Genomic DNA, 21793 nt, shown 5'->3' with positions numbered 1-21793 from the left:
TAGAGGAGAGCGAGCTAGAGAGAGAGGCGAGAGAGAGCTAGAGGAGACAGCTAGAGAGAGTAGAGAGAGCTAGAGAGAGAGAGCTAGAGGAGAGAGAGAGAGAGCTAGAGGGAGAGAGAGCTAGAGAGAGAGCGAGAGAGCTAGAGGAGACAGCTAGAGAGAGTAGAGAGAGCTAGAGAGAGAGAGAGAGCTAGAGGAGAGAGAGCGAGAGAGAGCAACAGCTAGAGAGAGAGAGAGAGCTAGAGCTAGAGAGAGAGCGAGCTAGAGGAGAGAGAGAGAGAGAGAGAGAGAGAGAGAGAGAGAGAGAGAGAGAGAGAGAGAGAGAGAGAGAGAGAGAGAGAGAGAGAGAGAGAGAGAGAGAGAGAGAGGTTGACAAACCTTAAATCTCTCTATAGCTACTGAGCCTTCGGAAAGAGACTTGACGGAGAACGGAGTGACCTTCAGGGCAAAGGTCATGGCGTTGAACACTGTCACTACTGTAAAGGCCTGGAGACAGAGGACAGACAGAGAGAGAAAGTAAATGAGATAAACTGAATAGAAAACCGTAGTTCAACTTCAGCCTTATTATCATGTGTATTGGAATACGATTAAATCCTTGTGCTTTGGCTCTCTCTGCCTTAACACAAAGGACACAAGGACACACCTTCCCTACACCACCACTACACCAGCCCTATAAAGACTATGTATGTACACAGTGAATTCATACATTATAAACACAGTATAGAAACGTACACAATAACACAACAATGTAAGGTACATATGGGTGCGGGTGGTGTGTGACTTGATGCTCCGGTAGTGTTTTTTAGATGGAAGGAGTGAGAACAGAACATGAGCAGAGTAGCTGGTGTCCTTCATGATGTTTTGGGCTTTCCTTTTGCAGTGAGTGGTGTAAATATTATGAAGTTGTGGTAGTTCCATGCCAGTGATTTTTGCTGCTGTCTTTACAGTCCTTTCTGGCAGTCCTGACCTGTCAGGTTGCTGAACCACACTGTGATACAGCCTGTCAAGACACTCTCCATGCTACTGCCATAAAAGTTCCTCAGAAAATACAGTCTCTGCTGTGCCTTTTCAGGATGCAGTTGGTGTTGAGACCATGTGAGGGTGTCTATGATGTGTAAACAGAGAAATCTAAAACTGTCCTCAATTTCAACAGATGAACCATTGATAGAAATAGGAAAGTGATTTTCTCTGATCTTTCTAAAGTCAACAATGATTTCTTTTATCTTATTGACATTTAGAGGGAGGTTGTTATCATGGCACCATGTGGTTAAATCTACCACTTCCCTCCTATAGGCCCTCTCATCACTGTCGCTTATTAGTCCAATCACTGTGGCATCATCTGCAAATGTAATGATGCTGCCGTTGTCATATTTGGCAACACAGTCGTGTGTAAACAGTCTGAACAATAGGGGACCGAGACAGCCGCCCTGAGGTATGCCAGTCCTAAGAACTAATGTGACTGATGAGTATGTTTTACCAATCCTCAGAGTCTGGGGCCTGCCTGTCAGTAGAAAAAACTACAGTTGCAAAAAAAGGCAGAAGTAAAAGAGGAAAACACATCAGCAGATTCCCTCCAAATGTTCAGAACGCCAAGAACCAAGCCACACATTTACTGTCTGTCTTTGCGTCTGTCTCTCAGCCTGTCTTTCTGTCTGTCTCTCATCAACAAACAATGGAAAAAATTATCATCCTGGAATGCCAACAGATAGCAAGACATAGACAGACTGAAAGAGAGCAGAGAAGAGTGGGTGGGATTTAAGAGCACAGAAATACCAACCTATCAGAAAAGATACAAAGACAAATCAATCGATAAATACATAGATCGATCAGCGAGCCAGTTAGCTGAGGCCAGATGAACAGTGAGGACGGAGGTACCAGATAATGAAATGACAGAAAGGTGTTTTGTCATGTTTCTTTAACCTGAGCGGCTGTCAGGTCGTATCCCAGCAGCATGTGGGCGGAGAACGTTGCCACGCTGGCGATCACCACAACGATGGGAGCCACGCCCACAGTGATGCTCTGGAAATACCCTGTCTGTTCCAGAAGCTTCTGCTCCTCCTCACGAATCCCTGGAGGGACAGACAGACACAACGATAGACAGATTAGATAGACAAATAGATAGATAGACAAATAATGACAGAGACTTTTTAGACATGTTAAATATTTTTTCCTTCCCGGACAATATGAACTATGAGAATACACCTGTCAAGTGCATGTCTCTATACTTAAAAATGATGGAGAAGTGTGTGTGTGTGTGTGTGTGTGTGAGTACTCACGGCGAATGTCCTGACAGAAAGCTTTGACCCAGGCGTACATTTTAATGAACTTGATGTTGTTTAGAATCTCATTCATCTTCTGCACTCGTCTGTCTGTGACAGCAACTACCTTCCTCCTGAAATAAGCAGTCAGCCTGGAACTAAACATCTTCAACACACACACACACACACACACAACTGGTTACAAGCTAGATAGATACCCTGTTGGATAGAGAGAACAAAAATCATAATAAGAATGATAATCTCAAATGTGACAATGAGAAAAGTAGCTATCTTACTATCTATCTAGCTAGCTAGACAGATAGCTACTTTTCTCGCTATCTAGCTTGCTAGCTAGCTAGCTAGATAGATCGATAGATAGACAGATTTACCATGGTTGGGTAGAATAAAATGAATACAGCAGAACCCAGCAGTGAAGTTGGTCCCAGTATGAAGAGGTTGTATGCCATGCCCAGCACGGCCACCAGAGGGCCCCCTGCTAACAGACTGCCCACCGCTGCTGCCTCAAACATCCTTTGACCATCGCTGGAACACATGTTAACCAACTTCACACACACACACACACACACACACACACAGTCAGCCAGGCAGGCAGGCAGACAGACAGACAGACAGACAGACAGTGAGTAACACTCATTATGAGACCTGGACTGGTCTCAGTCACAACCAGTTCTCTGGGGTGTGTTATCAGTACACTGACCTGGCCCAGAGATTTTTCTCTGATGCTGCGGAGCCGCAGGATCTTCTGGAAGGCCATGCTGAGGAACGCCGCTCTCAGGCGGCTGCCCGTTCGGTAGTTGAGTGCCCAGGTCAGCGCCAAAGACCAGGAGCGCACCAGCTCTGTGGTGAGGAGGCCTAGAACCAGCAGCAGGCCGTAGAGGAGGTCCGGCTGCTCCCGCTGGGTGTATTCCAACAGGCGCCTCACCACAAAGGCCTACAGGAGGAGCAGGAAGGAGTATGACTGAGAGCACCACCGACCAATCAGAGTAGAGATAGATTTGAATCTGCTTCTATAAACGTGAACAAACTTTTTTTTTAGCATCCATCAGACTCCCAGAGCTGCGCCAGTCAACACACCAACACATTTACCATCCAATTTAAAGCAAACTACTCCACAGTTTAATAGTTGGTGAAACGCCAGGAGTCAGACATTTTCTAAGGAGGCTCAATGTCAAATTGTTCCAGTGTGCTAGAGGTTCAATTCCCAGAAAAATTCCCACAATTTACAATTGCAAATGCATAAAAACAAAACAGCATAATTGCGAATACTCCTCACTATGTTAGCACTACTTCTGAGCTGAGGCCAGATGGACGACGACAGAGCAAGCCTTAGTATTTGTACAGCTTCACACATTTAAAAGTTTGTACAGGGGGTGTCCGGGTAGCGTAGCGGTCTATTCCGTTGCCTACCAACACAGGGATCGCCGGTTCACTACCCCTCCGAACAGGCGCCCCAACTGACCAGAGGAGGCGCTAGTGCAGCGACCACGACACATACCCACATCCGGCTTCCCACCCACAGACACGGCCAATTGTGTCTGTAGGGATGCCCGACCAAGCCGGAGGTAACACGGGCATTCGAAGGTATGATCTCCGTGTTGGTAGGCAACGGAATAGACCACCACGCCACCCAGAGGCCCAATTCCAGGCTTTTTCACAGAACTTAACAGTGTGTAGAATGTAGCTTGCTATAGCTAATGTTGCCAAACGTTTGCAAGTGGGTCGATAACAGACCTAGCTTAACGCTGTGGCCATCTCATGTAAAACTTTAAAATTGATTTTAACATGACGCCATTTCAACGCGTGGCTTTGCATCATGTCACACCTCACTGAGTCATCAGGATGTCTCAACGTTCATCATCAGGATGTTCATCACATCATGAACCTCTCAAGTGTCCAGATTCACATCTGTCTGAGACACAACCGAAGACGAGACGTGCGTTTCCATCAGAGACAGTGGTTGTGTTTATGGTTCTGGTTCAGCTTTTGGTTCTGGCTGAGCAGGTACTCACCGGGCCACTGAAGCCGGCCAGCTGGGTGACAGTGAGGCAGAGGATGGAGAGAAGAAGACGGGTTCGACAGAAAGACCAAACCACCTTACAGAGAGACGCCTGGTCCCCTTTTAACCTCACCTCCGATTCCCAGAGGGCTGTCAGCCTGCACATACACACACGCGCACGCACGCACACACACACACACACACACACACACAAACACACACACGCACACACACACAGTAGATGTGACATAGATACATGATGAAGGCATCAGAATCTCAAACAGAACAAAAAAACCCGTTGGATTTGACCTCAGATCAGATGTTCTGTTTCAGTCTGAGCTTCACTAACCTGAGACGGTTGACATGGCAACTCTCCCTTGGTGACACAGGCCAGACATCCTCCAAGAGCAGCTGTCTCTTCTTGTGGGCGTGTACCACCAGAGGAGTCAGCCAATTAAATGTCATGAAGGAAAACAGTCCTGCATTATCAACAGGATGCTGGTGTCTGGAGGAGAGAGAACAGGAAGTGTGTGAGGAAAACGTAACCTGGAATGTTTGTGTGTGTGTGTGTGTGTGTGTGTGTGTGTGGACTGCCACCTTGACCACGGTGTGGACTGCCACCTTGACCTCGCTGTGATGGAGAAGCTTATGTGTACTAATGATCCCAAGAGCTATGCCGTACAGAGGATCCACGGTGTGGGCTTTGCCATCCAAAACAGCCTCGTTTGCCCCCTTGCTGAGCTTCCTCTGGGCATCAGTGAACACCTGATGACAATATGGCTGGCGCTTGTAAATAACCGAAGCATCACTGTCATCGGTGCATTCGCTCCAACACTTGACTCACTAGATGAAGTAAAGGAGACCTTCTATGCCGACCTGGACAATGTTCTCAACAAAGTCCCCAAGCAGGATAAGCTAGTCCTGCTTGGAGACTTCCATGCCAGAGTGGGACGAAATTGCAACTTGTGGAGAGGCATAATTGGCAGGAAGGGAGTTGGAAACACAAACTTCAATGGCATCCTGCTGTTAACAACATGCTCAGAACACAACCTCGTCATCACCAACACACTCCTCTGCCACAAGAACACATTTAAAACAAGCTGGAAGCACCCTTGTTCTAACTTCTGGCACCTCGTTGACTACACTATAGTCCGTCAAAGAGACCGACGCGGGGCACTTAACACCAGAGCAATCATCAGTGCAGATGACCGCTGGACTGACCACCACCTTATTCGCTCCACCTTGTGCATCCATCTTCACTGGAAAAGAAGGGTGCAGAAAAAGCAGAGCCACCCAAAGCTCAACCTCGAAAGATTTACTGATACCTCCTCTCGTCAACAATTCCAGGCCATGCTCAGTACGTCAGCCCAAGCAGCATCCAGATGATAATGAAAGCCACTTGGATATGCTCAGGACTGCAATCACTGGCACCTGTAAAACCACTCTTGGACATAAGATGACGAACCACCAAGATTGGTTTGATGGAAATCCATTGTTTCATCAACATCAAGAGGCAAGCCTGGCAACACGGTGGTCCAGTGGTTAGTGCTGTTGCCTCACAGCAAAAAGGTCCTGGGTTCGAACCCCGGGGTTGTCCAACCTTGGGGGTCATCCCAGGCCTTCCTCTGTGTGGAGTTTGCATGTTCTCCCCATGTCTGTGGTGGGTTTCCTCCACCATCAAACGAAACATGCATGTTAGGGTTTATACTCCTGTCTGTGCCCATGACCAAGGCAATAGGAAAGGAACTGGAGTTGGTCCCCGGGTGCAGCATGAAGGTGGCAGTCCCCACTGCCCCTGGCTACACAGATCACAGCTAGGATGGGTTGATTTGATGCTATTATATACACTACCGTTCAAAAGTTTGGGATCACCCAAACAATTTCGTGTTTTCCATGAAAAGTCACACTTATTCACCACCATATGTTGTGAAATGAATAGAAAATAGAGTCAAGACATTGACAAGGTTAGAAATAATGATTTGTATTTGAAAAAGATTTTTTTTACATCAAACTTTGCTTTCGTCAAAGAATCCTCCATTTGCAGCAATTACAGCATTGCAGACCTTTGGCATTCTAGCTGTTAATTTGTTGAGGTAATCTGGAGAAATTGCACCCCACGCTTCCAGAAGCAGCTCCCACAAGTTGGATTGGTTGGATGGGCACTTCTTTGAGCAGATTGAGTTTCTGGAGCATCACATTTGTGGGGTCAATTAAACGCTCAAAATGGCCAGAAAAAGAGAACTTTCATCTGAAACTCGACAGTCTATTCTTGTTCTTAGAAATGAAGGCTATTCCATGCGAGAAATTGCTAAGAAATTGAAGATTTCCTACACCGGTGTGTACTACTCCCTTCAGAGGACAGCACAAACAGGCTCTAACAGGTACTATTTAATGAAGATGCCAGTTGGGGACCTGTGAGGCGTCTGTTTCTCAAACTAGAGACTCTAATGTACTTATCTTCTTGCTCAGTTGTGCAACGCGGCCTCCCACTTCTTTTTCTACTCTGGTTAGAGCCTGTTTGTGCTGTCCTCTGAAGGGAGTAGTACACACCGGTGTAGGAAATCTTCAATTTCTTAGCAATTTCTCGCATGGAATAGCCTTCATTTCTAAGAACAAGAATAGACTGTCGAGTTTCAGATGAAAGTTCTCTTTTTCTGGCCATTTTGAGCGTTTAATTGACCCCACAAATGTGATGCTCCAGAAACTCAATCTGCTCAAAGAAGTGCCCATCCAACCAATCCAACTTGTGGGAGCTGCTTCTGGAAGCGTGGGGTGCAATTTCTCCAGATTACCTCAACAAATTAACAGCTAGAATGCCAAAGGTCTGCAATGCTGTAATTGCTGCAAATGGAGGATTCTTTGACGAAAGCAAAGTTTGATGTAAAAAAAATCTTTTTCAAATACAAATCATTATTTCTAACCTTGTCAATGTCTTGACTCTATTTTCTATTCATTTCACAACATATGGTGGTGAATAAGTGTGACTTTTCATGGAAAACACAAAATTGTTTGGGTGATCCCAAACTTTTGAACGGTAGTGTACCTCAGCACCAAATCCCCTCACAATCCACCCCTCTCTCACATCGACTCCTGTCTGTCTGCAATTAAAGTCTGGATGCAGCAAAACCTCCTCAAAAACTCAACAGTGACAAAACTGAACTCCTCTTCATTGACTCCAAGTCCACTCTCAGCCAAATCAACAACCTCACACTCACGATCGATGGCACTACTGTCTCCCCTTCCTCCCAGGCACGCAACCTTGGTGTGATCCTTGATCCCACCCTCTCCCTTGAGCCCTATATCCGCCAAATGGTCAAATCCTCCTTCTACCACCTTCGCAACATTGCATAGCGGTCTATTCCATTGCCTATCAACACGGGGATTGCCGGTTTGAATCCCCGTGTTACGTCCAGCTAGGTTGGGCGTCCCTACAGACACAATTGGCTGGGATGAGTTGTAAAGTGGGATGAGTTGTAAAGAGGGATGAGTTGTAAAATTTGATGGCCACAGGCAGGAATTACCTCTTGTGGCACTCTGTAGTGCATTTCGGCAGAATGAGTCTATCACTAAAAGTACTCTTGTGCCCAACCAGCACGTCATGGAATAGTTGGGAGACATTGTCCATGATGGCACATAACTTGAATAGCATCCCCCTCTCAGAAACTGCCGCCAGAGAATCCAGTTCCACCCCCACAATGTAACCGGCCTTGCGGATCAGTTTATTAAGCCTGTTTGCATCTCCTACCCTCGATCTGCTGCTCCAACACACAACAGCAAACAGGAGCGCACTAGCCACCACAGATTCATACCACATCCTGAGCATTGTCTGGCAGATGCTGAAGGATCTCAGCCTCCTCAAAAAGTAGAGACGGCTCTGTCCCTTCTTGTAGAGGGCATCAGTGTTCTTAGCCCAGTCCAATTTATTGTCTATATACACCCCCAGGTACTTGTAGTATTCCAGTGTCCACACTGACCCCCTGGATGGAGACAGGGGTCAGTGGAGTCATGTCCCTCCTCAGATCAACAAACCAGCTCCTTTGTCTTAGTCAAGTTGAGCTGCAGATGGTTCCACTCACACCATGTGACAAAGTTTCCCACCACAGCCCTGTACTCAGCCTCCTCGCCCTTACTGATGCATCGACTATAGCGGAATCATCAGAGAACTTCTGAAGATGGCAGGACTCTGTGTGGTAGTTGGAAGTCCGTGGTGTAGAGGGTGAAAAGGAAGGGAGAGGAAATATATCAGAGAAAATTCTTCCAGAATCCCAGAGCGGTTTTCATCCTTACAGAGGCACCATGGCCATAATTTTTACCGCTTGCTAACTCCAAGAAAAAGTCCAGGAACAGAATCAGCCATTGTATATGGCCTTTGTAGACTTAACCAAAGCTTTTGATTCCGTAAACCGCCAGGCACTCTGGCTAGTTCTGTCAAAAATAGGCTGTCCTGACAAATATATCATAGTACTACCACTACTACATGATAATATGTCAGCTCAAGTAATCAGCAGTTATGGAGATGAGACAGAGTCCTTCAAGACTCACACACGAGTTAAACAAGGCTGTGTCATTGCCCCAACCCTGTTCTCTTTATTCATTGCTACCATCCACCACCTCACGAGTCCAAATCTGCCTCAGGGAGTTGAAATCATATACAGGACTGATGGGAATCTTCTGAACATTAACAGATTCAGGGCTAAAAGTAAAACCACCACCACATCCATCATAGAGCTGCAGTACACCGATGACAATGCCTTAGTGTCCCTCGTAGAAGAGGAACTACAGAGCATACTGGATGCCTTTGCGAAGGCATACAAGCAGCTTGGCCTGGCCATTGACATAAAAAAGACCCATATCCTCTACCAACCCCCACCCAACAGAAATATGCCTGCTCTGCCTCTATCCATCTCTGCAGACAACACTAGACTTGAAAACGTAGAACAGTTCCCATATCTTGGCAGGCTTCTCTCCTCCAAAGCCAACATTGACATTGAAATACACCATCGTCTCAATTGTGTCAGCTGGGCCTTCTCAAGATTGAGTAAAAGGGTTTTTGAAAACCATGATCTTCAGTGCAGAACAAAAATTCTGGCGTACAAAGTGGTGGTGCTGCACACCCTACTGTATGGGTCAGAAACCTGGACCAGATATGGACACCTGAAGGCACTAGAGGCCACCTCAAGGATGCCTTCAGATGTCCAGGATGGACACCTGAAGGCACTAGAGGCATACCAACAGCGATGCCTCAGGAAGATCCTTAAGATCAGCTGGGAGGATAAGCGCAACAACTTCAGTGTCCTCGAGGAGGCCAACATGCCCACTATAACTGCCACCATCGCACAACATCAGCTGAGATGGACTGGCCATGTCCTCCACATGTCTCACTCTCACCTCCCAAAACAAGTCCTTTACTCTCAGCTTGTGACAGGACGCCGTGCCCCACGATGTCTGAGTCTCACCTCCCAAAACAAGTCCTTTACTCTCAGCTCGTGACAGGACACCGTGCCCCAGCAGGACAAAAGAAGTGATAGAAAGATAACATCAAGACCCACATCAAAAGGTTTGGCATTGACTTTAACACCTGGGAACAAGCAGCAAAAAACACGGAGGTCTGGAGACTGGCTGTCCATGAGGGTGCTGGCCACTACCACCATGACCTCCACTGTGCTACTGAAAACAAGCACAGACTCCGAAAGGAGCGAGTTACCAGAAAGGCCCAAACCACATCCACAACCACTTCTTCACACCCTTGCCCATATTGCCCCAAAATATGCAGCTCCAGGACTGGCCTCTACACCCACCTGAAGACCCACAAGGACCAAGAAGGAGGACAGTCATACTCGAACCCGAGTGACTGCCGATGACAATGGTGTGTGAGAGAGAGTTTGTGTTTGTGTGTGTATATGTGTGTGTGTGTGTGTGTATATATGTATTTCTGTGACTGTCAGTCATACTTGCTGGTACTGCGGATGGGTTTAAACTGTCGGACGCTGTCTTGGTATTTGCTGCGTGGCGATTCGTCCTCTCGATGTTTTCCATTTTGGACCAGAGACAGGCCGCCTTCGGCCCGGCCCGCCGTCTCCAACGCATCCTGAAAACAAAACATGACTGAGTTAAGGAGTTAACTGTTTTGTTTTTGTTTTTTTTTGGGGGGGGGGGGGGTTTGCCCCTTTTTCTCCCCAATTGTATCCGGCCAATCACCCCACTCTTCCGAGCCATCCCAGTCTCTGCTCTACCCGCTCTGCTGATCTGGGGAGGACTGCAGACTACTACATGTCTCCTCTGATACATGTGGAGTCGCCAGCCACTTCTTTTCACCTGACAGTGAAGACTTTCACCAGGGGGATGTAGCGCATGGGAGGATCATGCTCTTCCCCCCAGTTCCCCCCCCCCCCCGAACAGGTGCCCTGACCGACCAGAGGAGGTGCTAGTGCAGTGACCAGGACACATACCCACATCTGGCTTCCCACCCACAGACACAGCCAATTGTGTCTGTAGGGATGCTCAATCAACCCGGAGGTAACACAGGGACTCAATCTGGCGATCCCCGTGTTGGCAGGCAACGGGACCATGGTGCTGCAACCTGCAGTCCACATGAATGATCTGAGAGATCATCAACGATGACAAGAAAGTGAACTGAGAGAAAAGAGAAATCTCTGACTGCCTCTGCTGGAAACTGGCTGAGAACACATAGTTCATAGAGACTTCAACAGAAAGACTATAACAGAAAAACTACAACAGAAAGACTATAACAGTAAGACTACAACAGAAAGACTACAACTATAACAGAAAGACTATAATAGAGACTACAACAGAGAGACTATAACAGAAAGACTACAACAGAAAGACTATAACAGTAAGACTACAACAGAAAGACTACAACTATAACAGAATGACTATAATAGAGACTACAACAGAGAGACTATTACAGAAAGACTACAACAGAAAGACTATAACAGAAAGACTACAACAGAAAGAATACAACAGAAAGACTACAACTATAACAGAAAGACTATAATAGAGACTATAACAGAGAGACTACAACAGAAAGACTACAACAGAAAGACTACAACAGAAAGACTATAACAGAAAGAATACAACAGAAAGACTATAACAGAAAGACCACAACAGAAAGACTACAACAGAAAGACTAACAGAAAGACCATAACAGTAAGACTACAACAGAAAGACTACAACTATAACAGAATGACTATAATAGAGACTACAACAGAAAGACTATAACAGAAAGACTACAACAGAAAGACTATAACAGAAAGACTATAACAGAAAGACTACAACAGAAAGAATACAACAGAAAGACTACAACTATAACAGAAAGACTATAACAGAGAGACTACAACAGAAAGACTACAACAGAAAGACTATAACAGAAAGAATACAACAGAAAGACTATAACAGAAAGACCACAACAGAAAGACCACAACAGAAAGACTATAACAGAAAGACTATAACAGAAAGACTACAACAGAAAGACCATAACAGAAAGACCATAACAGAAAGACTACAACAGAAAGACTATAACAGAAAGACTACAACAGAAAGACTACAACAGAAAGACCATAACAGAAAGACCATAACAGAAAGACTATAACAGAAAGACCATAACAGAAAGACTATAACAGAAAGACCACAACAGAAAGACTACAACAGAAAGACTATAACAGAAAGACTATAACAGAAAGACCACAACAGAAAGACTACAACAGAAAGACTATAACAGAAAGACCATAACAGAAAGACTATAACAGAAAGACTACAACAGAAAGACCATAACAGAAAGACTACAACAGAAAGACTACAACAGAAAGACTATAACCGAAAGACTACAACAGAAAGACTATAACAGAAAGACTACAACAGAAAGACTATAACAGAAAGACTATAACAGAAAGACTATAACAGAAAGACTATAACAGAAAGATTACAACAGAAAGACTACAACAGAAAGACCATAACAGAAAGAGTACAACAGAAAGACCATAACAGAAAGACTACAACAGAAAGACTATAACAGAAAGACCATAACAGAAAGAGTACAACAGAAAGACCATAACAGAAAGACTACAACAGAAAGACTATAATAGAAAGAGTACAACAGAAAGACTACAACAGAAAGACCATAACAGAAAGACTACAACAGAAAGACTAAAACAGAAAGACTACAACAGAAAGACCACAACAGAAAGACTACAACAGAAAGACTATAACAGAAAGAGTACAACAGAAAGACTATAACAGAAAGACCATAACAGAAAGACCACAACAGAAAGACTACAACAGAAAGACCATAACAGAAAGACTACAACAGAAAGAGTACAACAGAAAGGCTGTTTAACATGCGGAGTCTGGTCACGACTGAACGTCCACACGAGAAGACGTGAAAGTCACATGAACACCAAAGACCAGTGTGATTCGAACACCAATCAATACCACCGGGGGGCGCTGACAAGACCATCGACGTCTAACTTCTGAGGTAGGCACACACAGAAGAGGAATTGTTTAGAAGTAGTGCGAGGGGGTGTCATGTGTTCACACGAGCTTTCCTATGATGCTCATGAAACACACACCTCAATGTATTGCTGAGTCACCTAACGCACACACACACACACACACACACACACACACACACAGACACACACACGCACACACAGCAGTTAAGAGAGCTGGACTTGTCTCTGTCTCGTCCATGTTGGGAGGATTTTAGAAAAGACTTATCATGTCTTGTTTGGTTCCCCCACTGCTTTAAATGGAGGTGTTGTTCAATATAAAGAGGATCCAAATCTGAATCAGTGGAGTCTCCCAAAGGTCACTGGTACCGGTACCGGTACTGACACTGTTACTGGCACCGATACTGGTACTGGTACTGGTGCTGATAGGAGACTGGTTGTGCTGGTCCCAGTATTGGTTCTGACAGGAGACGGTGCTGATAGGAGACTGGTTGTGCTGGTACCAGTACTGGTGCTAATAGGAGACAGTGCTGATAGGAGACTGGTTGTGCTGGTACCAGTACTGGTGCTGATAGGAGACTGGTTGTACTGGTACCGGTATTGGTTCTGACAGGAGACGGTGCTGATAGGAGACTGGTTGTGCTGGTACCAGTACTGGTGCTGATAGGAGACAGTGCTGATAGGAGACTGGTTGTGCTGGTCCCAGTATTGGTTCTGACAGGAGACGGTGCTGATAGGAGACTGGTTGTGCTGGTACCAGTACTGGTGCTGATAGGAGACTGGTTGTACTGGTACCGGTACTGGTACTGATAGGAGACGGTGCTGATAGGAGACTGGTTGTGCTGGTATCGGTACTGGTTCTGATAGGAGACTGGTTGTGCTGGGCAGAGAAGCGTTGCTCTAAATACTCTTCGTTAGTGTGTTTAAATGAATTTGAATGTTTCGGTGAGAAAAAAGGGCTTCTGTTGTTCCTCCTCTGAAAGAGACTCCTCCACATGAGAGCACTTCCTCCTGCACCAGCGAGGCTTCATGCTGCCCACCAGTCCAGTGGACAGAGAGCATGCTGGGTAACAACCAGTCCAAGTGCACTTTCTTTTTAACCCCCCTTTTTTTCTCCCCAAGTGTACTTGGCCAATTACCCTGCTCTTCACATCCGGCTCCCCACCCGCAGACATGGCCTGACCAAGCCGGAGGTCACATGGGGATTTGAACCGCCGACCCTCATGTTGGTAGTCCAAGTGCACATCAACACCCAGCTCGACATCCTCCTCAGTCATCTCTAACATGACGCTAACAAGAGAGCACACACACACACACACACACACACACACACACACACACACACACATCCTCAGTGAAGTGACAGGGGTTGGGTTTGGTGTGTTCATTGGATATCATTATTTATGACTCTGTGTCACATGATCATGATGTATGACTCTGTGTCACATGATCATTATTTATGACTCTGTGTCACATGATCATGATGTATGACTCTGTGTCACATGATCATTATTTATGACTCTGTGTCACATGATCATTATTTATGACTCTGTGTCACATGATCATGATGTATGACTCTGTGTCACATGATCATTATTTATGACTCTGTGTCACATGATCATTATTTATGACTCTGTGTCACATGATCATGATGTATGACTCTGTGTCACATGATCATTATTTATGACTCTGTGTCACATGATCATGATGTATGACTCTGTGTCACATGATCATTATTTATGACTCTGTGTCACATGATCATGATGTATGACTCTGTGTCACATGATCATTATTTATGACTCTGTGTCACATGATGTGTCACATGATGATGAACGCTGCACTGTTGCTCCATCTGCTGACTACAACATGTCCAGTAAATGACTGTTACTCTACAGTAAGTCACTGTGGGTGTAGTCTTATGTGTGGATGGAGTCTTATGTGTGGATGCAGTCTTATGTGTGGGTGCAGTCTTATCTGTGGATGCAGTCTTATCTGTGGGTGTAGTCTTATGTGTGGATGCAGTCTCATCTGTGGGTGTAGTCTTATGTGTGGATGCAGTCTTATCTGTGGGTGCAGTCTTATGTGTGGGTGTAGTCTTATCTGTGGGTGTAGTCTTATGTGTGGATGTAGTCTTATCTGTGGATGCAGTCTTATCTGTGGGTGTAGTCTTATGTGTGGATGCAGTCTCATCTGTGGGTGTAGTCTTATGTGTGGATGCAGTCTTATCTGTGGGTGCAGTCTTATGTGTGGGTGTAGTCTTATCTGTGGGTGTAGTCTTATGTGTGGATGTAGTCTTATCTGTGGATGCAGTCTTATGTGTGGATGCAGTCTCATCTGTGGGTGTAGTCTTATGTGTGGATGCAGTCTTATGTGTGGATGCAGTCTTATGTGTGGATGCAGTCTTATCTGTGGGTGTAGTCTTATGTGTGGATGCAGTCTCATCTGTGGGTGTAGTCTTATGTGTGGATGCAGTCTTATCTGTGGGTGCAGTCTTATGTGTGGGTGTAGTCTTATCTGTGGGTGTAGTCTTATGTGTGGATGTAGTCTTATCTGTGGATGCAGTCTTATCTGTGGGTGTAGTCTTATGTGTGGATGCAGTCTTATGTGTGGATGCAGTCTTATGTGTGGATGCAGTCTTATGTGTGGGTGTAGTCTTATGTGTGGATGCAGTCTTATGTGTGGGTGTAGTCTTATGTGTGGGTGTAGTCTTATGTGTGGATGCAGTCTTATCTGTGGGTGTAGTCTTATCTGTGGATGTAGTCTTATGTGTGGATGCAGTCTTATGTGTGGATGCAGTCTTATGTGTGGATGCAGTCTTATGTGTGGATGCAGTCTTATGTGTGGGTGTAGTCTTATGTGTGGATGCAGTCTTATGTGTGGGTGTAGTCTTATGTGTGGATGCAGTCTTATCTGTGGGTGCAGTCTTATCTGTGGATGCAGTCTTATCTGTGGGTGTAGTCTTATCTGTGGGTGTAGTCTTATGTGTGGATGGAGTCTTATGTGTGGATGCAGTCTTATGTGTGGGTGCAGTCTTATGTGTGGATGCAGTCTTATGTGTGGATGCAGTCTTATCTGTGGGTGTAGTCTTATGTGTGGATGTAGTCTTATCTGTGGATGCAGTCTTATCTGTGGATGCAGTCTTATGTGTGGATGCAGTCTTATGTGTGGATGCAGTCTTATGTGTGGATGCAGTCTTATCTGTGGGTGCAGTCTTATCTGTGGATGCAGTCTTATCTGTGGGTGTAGTCTTATCTGTGGGTGTAGTCTTATGTGTGGATGGAGTCTTATGTGTGGATGCAGTCTTATGTGTGGGTGCAGTCTTATGTGTGGATGCAGTCTTATGTGTGGATGCAGTCTTATCTGTGGGTGTAGTCTTATGTGTGGATGTAGTCTTATCTGTGGATGCAGTCTTATCTGTGGGTGTAGTCTTATGTGTGGATGCAGTCTCATCTGTGGGTGTAGTCTTATGTGTGGATGCAGTCTTATCTGTGGGTGCAGTCTTATGTGTGGGTGTAGTCTTATCTGTGGGTGTAGTCTTATGTGTGGATGTAGTCTTATCTGTGGATGCAGTCTTATGTGTGGATGCAGTCTCATCTGTGGGTGTAGTCTTATGTGTGGATGCAGTCTTATGTGTGGATGCAGTCTTATGTGTGGATGCAGTCTTATCTGTGGGTGTAGTCTTATGTGTGGATGCAGTCTCATCTGTGGGTGTAGTCTTATGTGTGGATGCAGTCTTATCTGTGGGTGCAGTCTTATGTGTGGGTGTAGTCTTATCTGTGGGTGTAGTCTTATGTGTGGATGTAGTCTTATGTGTGGGTGTAGTCTTATGTGTGGATGCAGTCTTATGTGTGGGTGTAGTCTTATGTGTGGGTGTAGTCTTATGTGTGGATGCAGTCTTATCTGTGGGTGTAGTCTTATCTGTGGATGTAGTCTTATGTGTGGATGCAGTCTTATGTGTGGATGCAGTCTTATGTGTGGATGCAGTCTTATGTGTGGGTGTAGTCTTATGTGTGGATGCAGTCTTATGTGTGGGTGTAGTCTTATGTGTGGATGCAGTCTTATCTGTGGGTGCAGTCTTATCTGTGGATGCAGTCTTATCTGTGGGTGTAGTCTTATCTGTGGGTGTAGTCTTATGTGTGGATGGAGTCTTATGTGTGGATGCAGTCTTATGTGTGGGTGCAGTCTTATGTGTGGATGCAGTCTTATGTGTGGATGCAGTCTTATCTGTGGGTGTAGTCTTATGTGTGGATGTAGTCTTATGTGTGGATGCAGTCTTATCTGTGGGTGTAGTCTTATGTGTGGATACAGTCTTATCTGTGGGTGTAGTCTTATGTGTGGGTGTAGTCCTATGTGTGGGTGTAGTTTCATCTGTGGATGCAGTCTTATCTGTGGGTGTAGTCTTATCTGTGGGTGCAGTCTTATCTGTGGGTGTAGTCTTACGTATGTGTGGATGCAGTCTTATCTGTGGGTGTAGTCTTATGTGTGGGTGTAGTCTTATGTGTGGGTGTAGTCTTATGTGTGGATGCAGTCTTATCTGTGGGTGTAGTCTTACGTATGTGTGGATACAGTCTTATGTGTGGGTGTAGTCTTATGTGTGGGTGTAGTCTTATGTGTGGATGCAGTCTTATCTGTGGGTGTAGTCTTATCTGTGGGTGCAGTCTTATGTGTGGATGCAGTCTTATCTGTGGGTGTAGTCTTATGTGTGGAGCGCTGTGGGATCTGTCTCTGCAGATGAGAAGCACTACACCCTCTCATTATGATGATTATAATCACTGTTATCAGCACATAACTGAACAACACATCCAGCATCACACCTGTGAGGATAAAGTGAGAGAATGAAGTGAGAGGATGAAGGGAGAGAATGAAGTGAGAGGATGAAGGGAGTGAATGAAGGGAGAGGATGAAGTGAGAGAATGAAGGGAGAGAATAAAGTGAGAGAATGAAGTGAGAGGATGAAGTGAGGGAAAGAAGTGAGAGGATGAAGTGAGAGAATGAAGTGAGAGAAAGAAGTGAGAGGATAAAGGGAGAGAATGAAGTGACAGAATGAAGTGAGAGAATGAAGGGAGAGAATAAAGTGAGAGAATGAAGTGAGAGGATGATGTGAGAGGATGAAGGGAGTGAATGAAGGGAGAGGATGAAGTGAGAGAATGAAGGGAGAGAATAAAGTGAGAGAATGAAGTGAGAGGACGAAGTGAGAGAATGAAGTGACAGAATGAAGTGAGAGGATGAAGTGAGGGAAAGAAGTGAGAGGATGAAGTGAGAGAATGAAGTGAGAGAAAGAAGTGAGAGGATGAAGGGAGAGAATGAAGTGAGAGAATAAAGTGAGAGGATGAAGTGAGAGAATGAAGTGAGAGGATGAAGTGAGAGAATGAAGTGAGAGGATGAAGTGAGAGAATGAAGTGAGAGGATAAAGTGAGAATAAAGTGAAAGAATGAAGTGAGAGAATAAAGTGAAAGAATGAAGTGAGAGAATGAAGTGAGAGAATGAAGTGAGAGGATGAAGTGAGAGAATGAAGGGAGAGAATAAAGTGAGAGAATAAAGTGAAAGAATGAAGTGAGAGAATAAAGTGAGAGAACGAAGTGAGAGGATGAAGGGAGAGGATGAAGTGAGAGAATGAAGTGAGAGAATAAAGTGAAAGAATGAAGTGAGAGAATGAAGGGAGAGAATAAAGTGAGAGAATAAAGTGAAAGAATGAAGTGAGAGAATAAAGTGAGAGAACGAAGTGAGAGGATGAAGGGAGAGGATGAAGTGAGGGAAAGAAGTGAGAGGATGAAGTGAGAGAATTAAGTGAGAGAAAGAAGTGAGAGGATGAAGTGAGAGGATGAAGTGAGACGCCTGTGAGAGTGACTGGTGTGTCAGGGTGATTACATCACCATTTTACATCATGACCACAAACAAGAAGAGGAGACACAAACTCAACCAGAGGCTGGCTGTCTGCTCTGCCCTGCACCCCTGAGCTGGATCTGAGCATGTGCAGAACAGCCCACCCTCCTCTTCCCCTCCCTCCCTCCCTCACACACACACACACACACACACACACACACACACACACACACACACACACACACACACACACACACACACAGCACTGATCACGTTTCGTGGCTCACGTTGCAGACGCTCTGACGTCACGCCCATTTACCACAGCTCAGCCAATCCCCTGCCCCGATGCCTGATGCATCACTGCTGCCAGCGGCCCATTGGCCCCTTGTGCTGTCCATCAAAATGGGGGTGGGGTTTAGTTATGTAAACAAAGCTGAGCAGCGGGGAGTGTGAGTGTGTGTGTGTGTGTGTGTGTGTGTGTGTAGAGGGTCAGCATGAGGAGAAGTGAGTCATGACAGGACAGGTTAACAGCTAGCACCCCACAAGGTTGAAGGTCCCCCGCCGACAGCAGACAACACTGCCCACATGCCACTGAGCAAGACCCCCCAACACCTCATGAAACCAAGTACCACCACAAGGAAAACAACACACAACTCCTCTGCCTGTGTCATGATCACCTGCCAGTCTGCCTGTCTGCCTGCCAGTCTGTCTGTCTGTCTGTCTGCCTGTCTGTCTGCCTGTCTGTCTGCCTGTCTGTCTGCCTGTCTGTCTGCCTGTCTGTCTGTCTGCCTGCCTGTCTGCCTGCCTGCCTGCCAGTCTGTCTGTCTGCCTGTCTGTCTGTCTGTCTGCCTGCCTGCCTGCCAGTCTGTCTGTCTGTCTGCCTGCCTGTCTGTCTGTCTGTCTGTCTGTCTGTCTGTCTGTCTGTCTGTCTGTCTCAAGGTGTAAACCGTTTTGGATCTAGTAGGCTCCGGGCCAGACCCGTCTCTCACCTGGACCTCGGCGTCTGGTGAAGTCTCGCTGTGTGGTGGTGCCAGCCGGTAGGAGGACACCGACCCCCGCTCGTCCCTGCCAGAGTCATGTCCTCTCATCTTCCGTCACCAACATAGGAGCTGTGACCTTTCACCCTTCTTCAGCTGGAGAACCCGGTGCTGCTATGGCTGGAGGGAGGAAACAGACCGTCAGTTATCCTCATCGTGCCAGAGACGATCCCAGTCATGCAAAACACTAACCGACACAGTGTTAAGCTCCGGCTAGCTGAGAAGAATCACCAACACTGTCGCCACTGACCAGCTGCAGGCCAGCTGCACAACAGACTGACGGACCTCCCACGCCGGACCTCCCACAGGACCTCCCACGCCGGACCTCCCACAGGACCTCCCACACCGGACCTCCCACACAGCGTTCTGAACCCACACCTGCCAGGTGACGCACTCTGGCTGTCTGGAGAAGCACTCTATAAATGTGATGAGGAGGAGGAGGAGAAGGATGTAGTCTCACGCTCTATAAATGTAATGATGATGAGAAAGAGGAGGATGATGTCGTCTCACGCTCTATAAGTGTAATGATGATGAGGAAGAGGATGATGTAGTCTCGCGCTCTATAAATGTAATGAGGATGAGGATGTAGTCTCGCGCTCTATTAATGTAATGAGGATGATGAGGATGATGTAGTCTCGCGCTCTGCAAATGTGATGAGGATGAGGAAGAGGATGATGTAGTCTCGCGCTCTATAAATGTAATGAGGATGAGGATGTAGTCTCGCGCTCTATTAATGTAATGAGGATGATGAGGATGATGTAGTCTCGCGCTCTGTAAATGTGATGAGGATGATGTAGTCTCTCGCTCTATAAATGTAATGGTGATGAGGAAGAGGATGAAGATGATGTAGTCTCACGCTCTATAAATGTAATGATGATGAGGATGATGTAGTCTCGCGCTCTATAAATGTAATGAGGATGAGGATGTAGTCTCGCGCTCTATTAATGTAATGAGGATGATGAGGATGATGTAGTCTCGCGCTCTGCAAATGTGATGAGGATGAGGATGATGTAGTCTCGCGCTCTATAAATGTAATGGTGATGAGGAAGAGGACGAAGATGATCTAGTCTCACGCTCTATAAATGTAATGATGATGAGGATGATGTTGTCTCGCGTTCTATAAATGTAATGAGGATGAGGATGTAGTCTCGCGCTCTATTAATGTAATGAGGATGATGAGGATGATGTAGTCTCGCGCTCTGCAAATGTGATGAGGATGAGGATGATGTAGTCTCGCGCTCTATAAATGTAATGGTGATGAGGAACAGGATGAAGATGATGTAGTCTCACGCTCTATAAATGTAATGATGATGAGGTTGATGAGGATGATGTAGTCTCGGACGCCGGGATGACGAGGAAGACGGGAAAGGAAAGGAAAGGTGCAGAATGAGAGCTGTCTGGACGCGCGCTCCTCAGGTGGACGTCAGCGCGTGAGGTACAACAACACAACGCGTCAGTGGTTAAACGTGTAGAATCCGAGATGACGCGAACGAGACGCCGAGCGGACCGAACCGTGACAGAACCGAACCCGGGAAATACCGCCGGAGCAGAAAGCCTTTCACTCTAGCGCGCCACAGGAGGCTAAGAGAAAGCCGTCGTGATCAGCGTGTTGTAGTAAAGGTGTGTTTCAGCAGAGGTGCGTGTACCTGCGCCTCCTTCCTCAGCCGGGTTTCCTTCAGCAGCATCGCAGGGAAAACAACTTCTTTATCGGGCTGCGGGGGACCAGCGGCTCCCGGCATGCAGCGCGGGAGATGTAGTTCTATACAAACCCCGCGGAAACCGCCGGGATACAGCGGAAGCCCCCAATAAAAACTACATTTCCCACAACGGTCGGGAGTCGTGCCGCTCCACAGCCTCTCCGAGCGCTAGCTCGTTATTTCCTGTGTTTACATTGATGCTGCAGTATAACCTTCGCCGCTAGGGGCGCTGCCTAACGAAACCGTTGCTTAACGTCATAACAACAAGTTAATACATAATATTAGTAGTAAATCAACATAACCAGAAATAACGTAGTGTAAGTTTAACGACCTGGTGGTGACGTAGCTCCCTGCGGGACTGGCGGTTTCTTTACTGGAGGGACTGTGATCTGGTGAAGGTACATGTGTTCTGGTTTTCTTCTGAACTGATTCTTTACTCTTTACTTCTTTACTGTCCTTTACTGGAGGGTTTGTGATCTGGTGAAGGTACATGTGT

General features: G+C 46.1%; 1 protein-coding gene across 5 annotated transcripts in view; it reads right to left on the bottom strand.

Moving 5' to 3' along the window:
* Window positions 1-21419, bottom strand: part of abcc5 (ATP-binding cassette, sub-family C (CFTR/MRP), member 5) — a 48886-nt gene extending 27467 nt beyond the window's left edge. For all 5 annotated transcript variants that reach the window (XR_008810540.1, XM_056284113.1, XM_056284115.1 and 2 more), the window contains exons 1-10: window positions 21247-21419; window positions 19553-19720; window positions 10227-10363; window positions 4625-4780; window positions 4289-4433; window positions 2977-3210; window positions 2648-2821; window positions 2277-2424; window positions 1921-2069; window positions 379-486 (exon numbers count right to left, since the gene is read on the bottom strand). Coding sequence is in view for 4 of the 5 variants with exons in the window: in XM_056284113.1 (XP_056140088.1) it covers window positions 379-486; window positions 1921-2069; window positions 2277-2424; window positions 2648-2821; window positions 2977-3210; window positions 4289-4433; window positions 4625-4780; window positions 10227-10363; window positions 19553-19651 (1350 nt within the window). In the remaining variant the exon portion in view is untranslated. The remainder of the gene's footprint in view (window positions 1-378; window positions 487-1920; window positions 2070-2276; window positions 2425-2647; window positions 2822-2976; window positions 3211-4288; window positions 4434-4624; window positions 4781-10226; window positions 10364-19552; window positions 19721-21246) is intronic.
* Window positions 21420-21793: the final 374 nt, after the last annotated feature.

This window comes from Lampris incognitus, chromosome 7, assembly GCF_029633865.1.
Source record: "Lampris incognitus isolate fLamInc1 chromosome 7, fLamInc1.hap2, whole genome shotgun sequence".
Taxonomy (NCBI): domain Eukaryota; kingdom Metazoa; phylum Chordata; class Actinopteri; order Lampriformes; family Lampridae; genus Lampris; species Lampris incognitus.
This window is presented reverse-complemented; position numbering and strand designations above follow the sequence as displayed.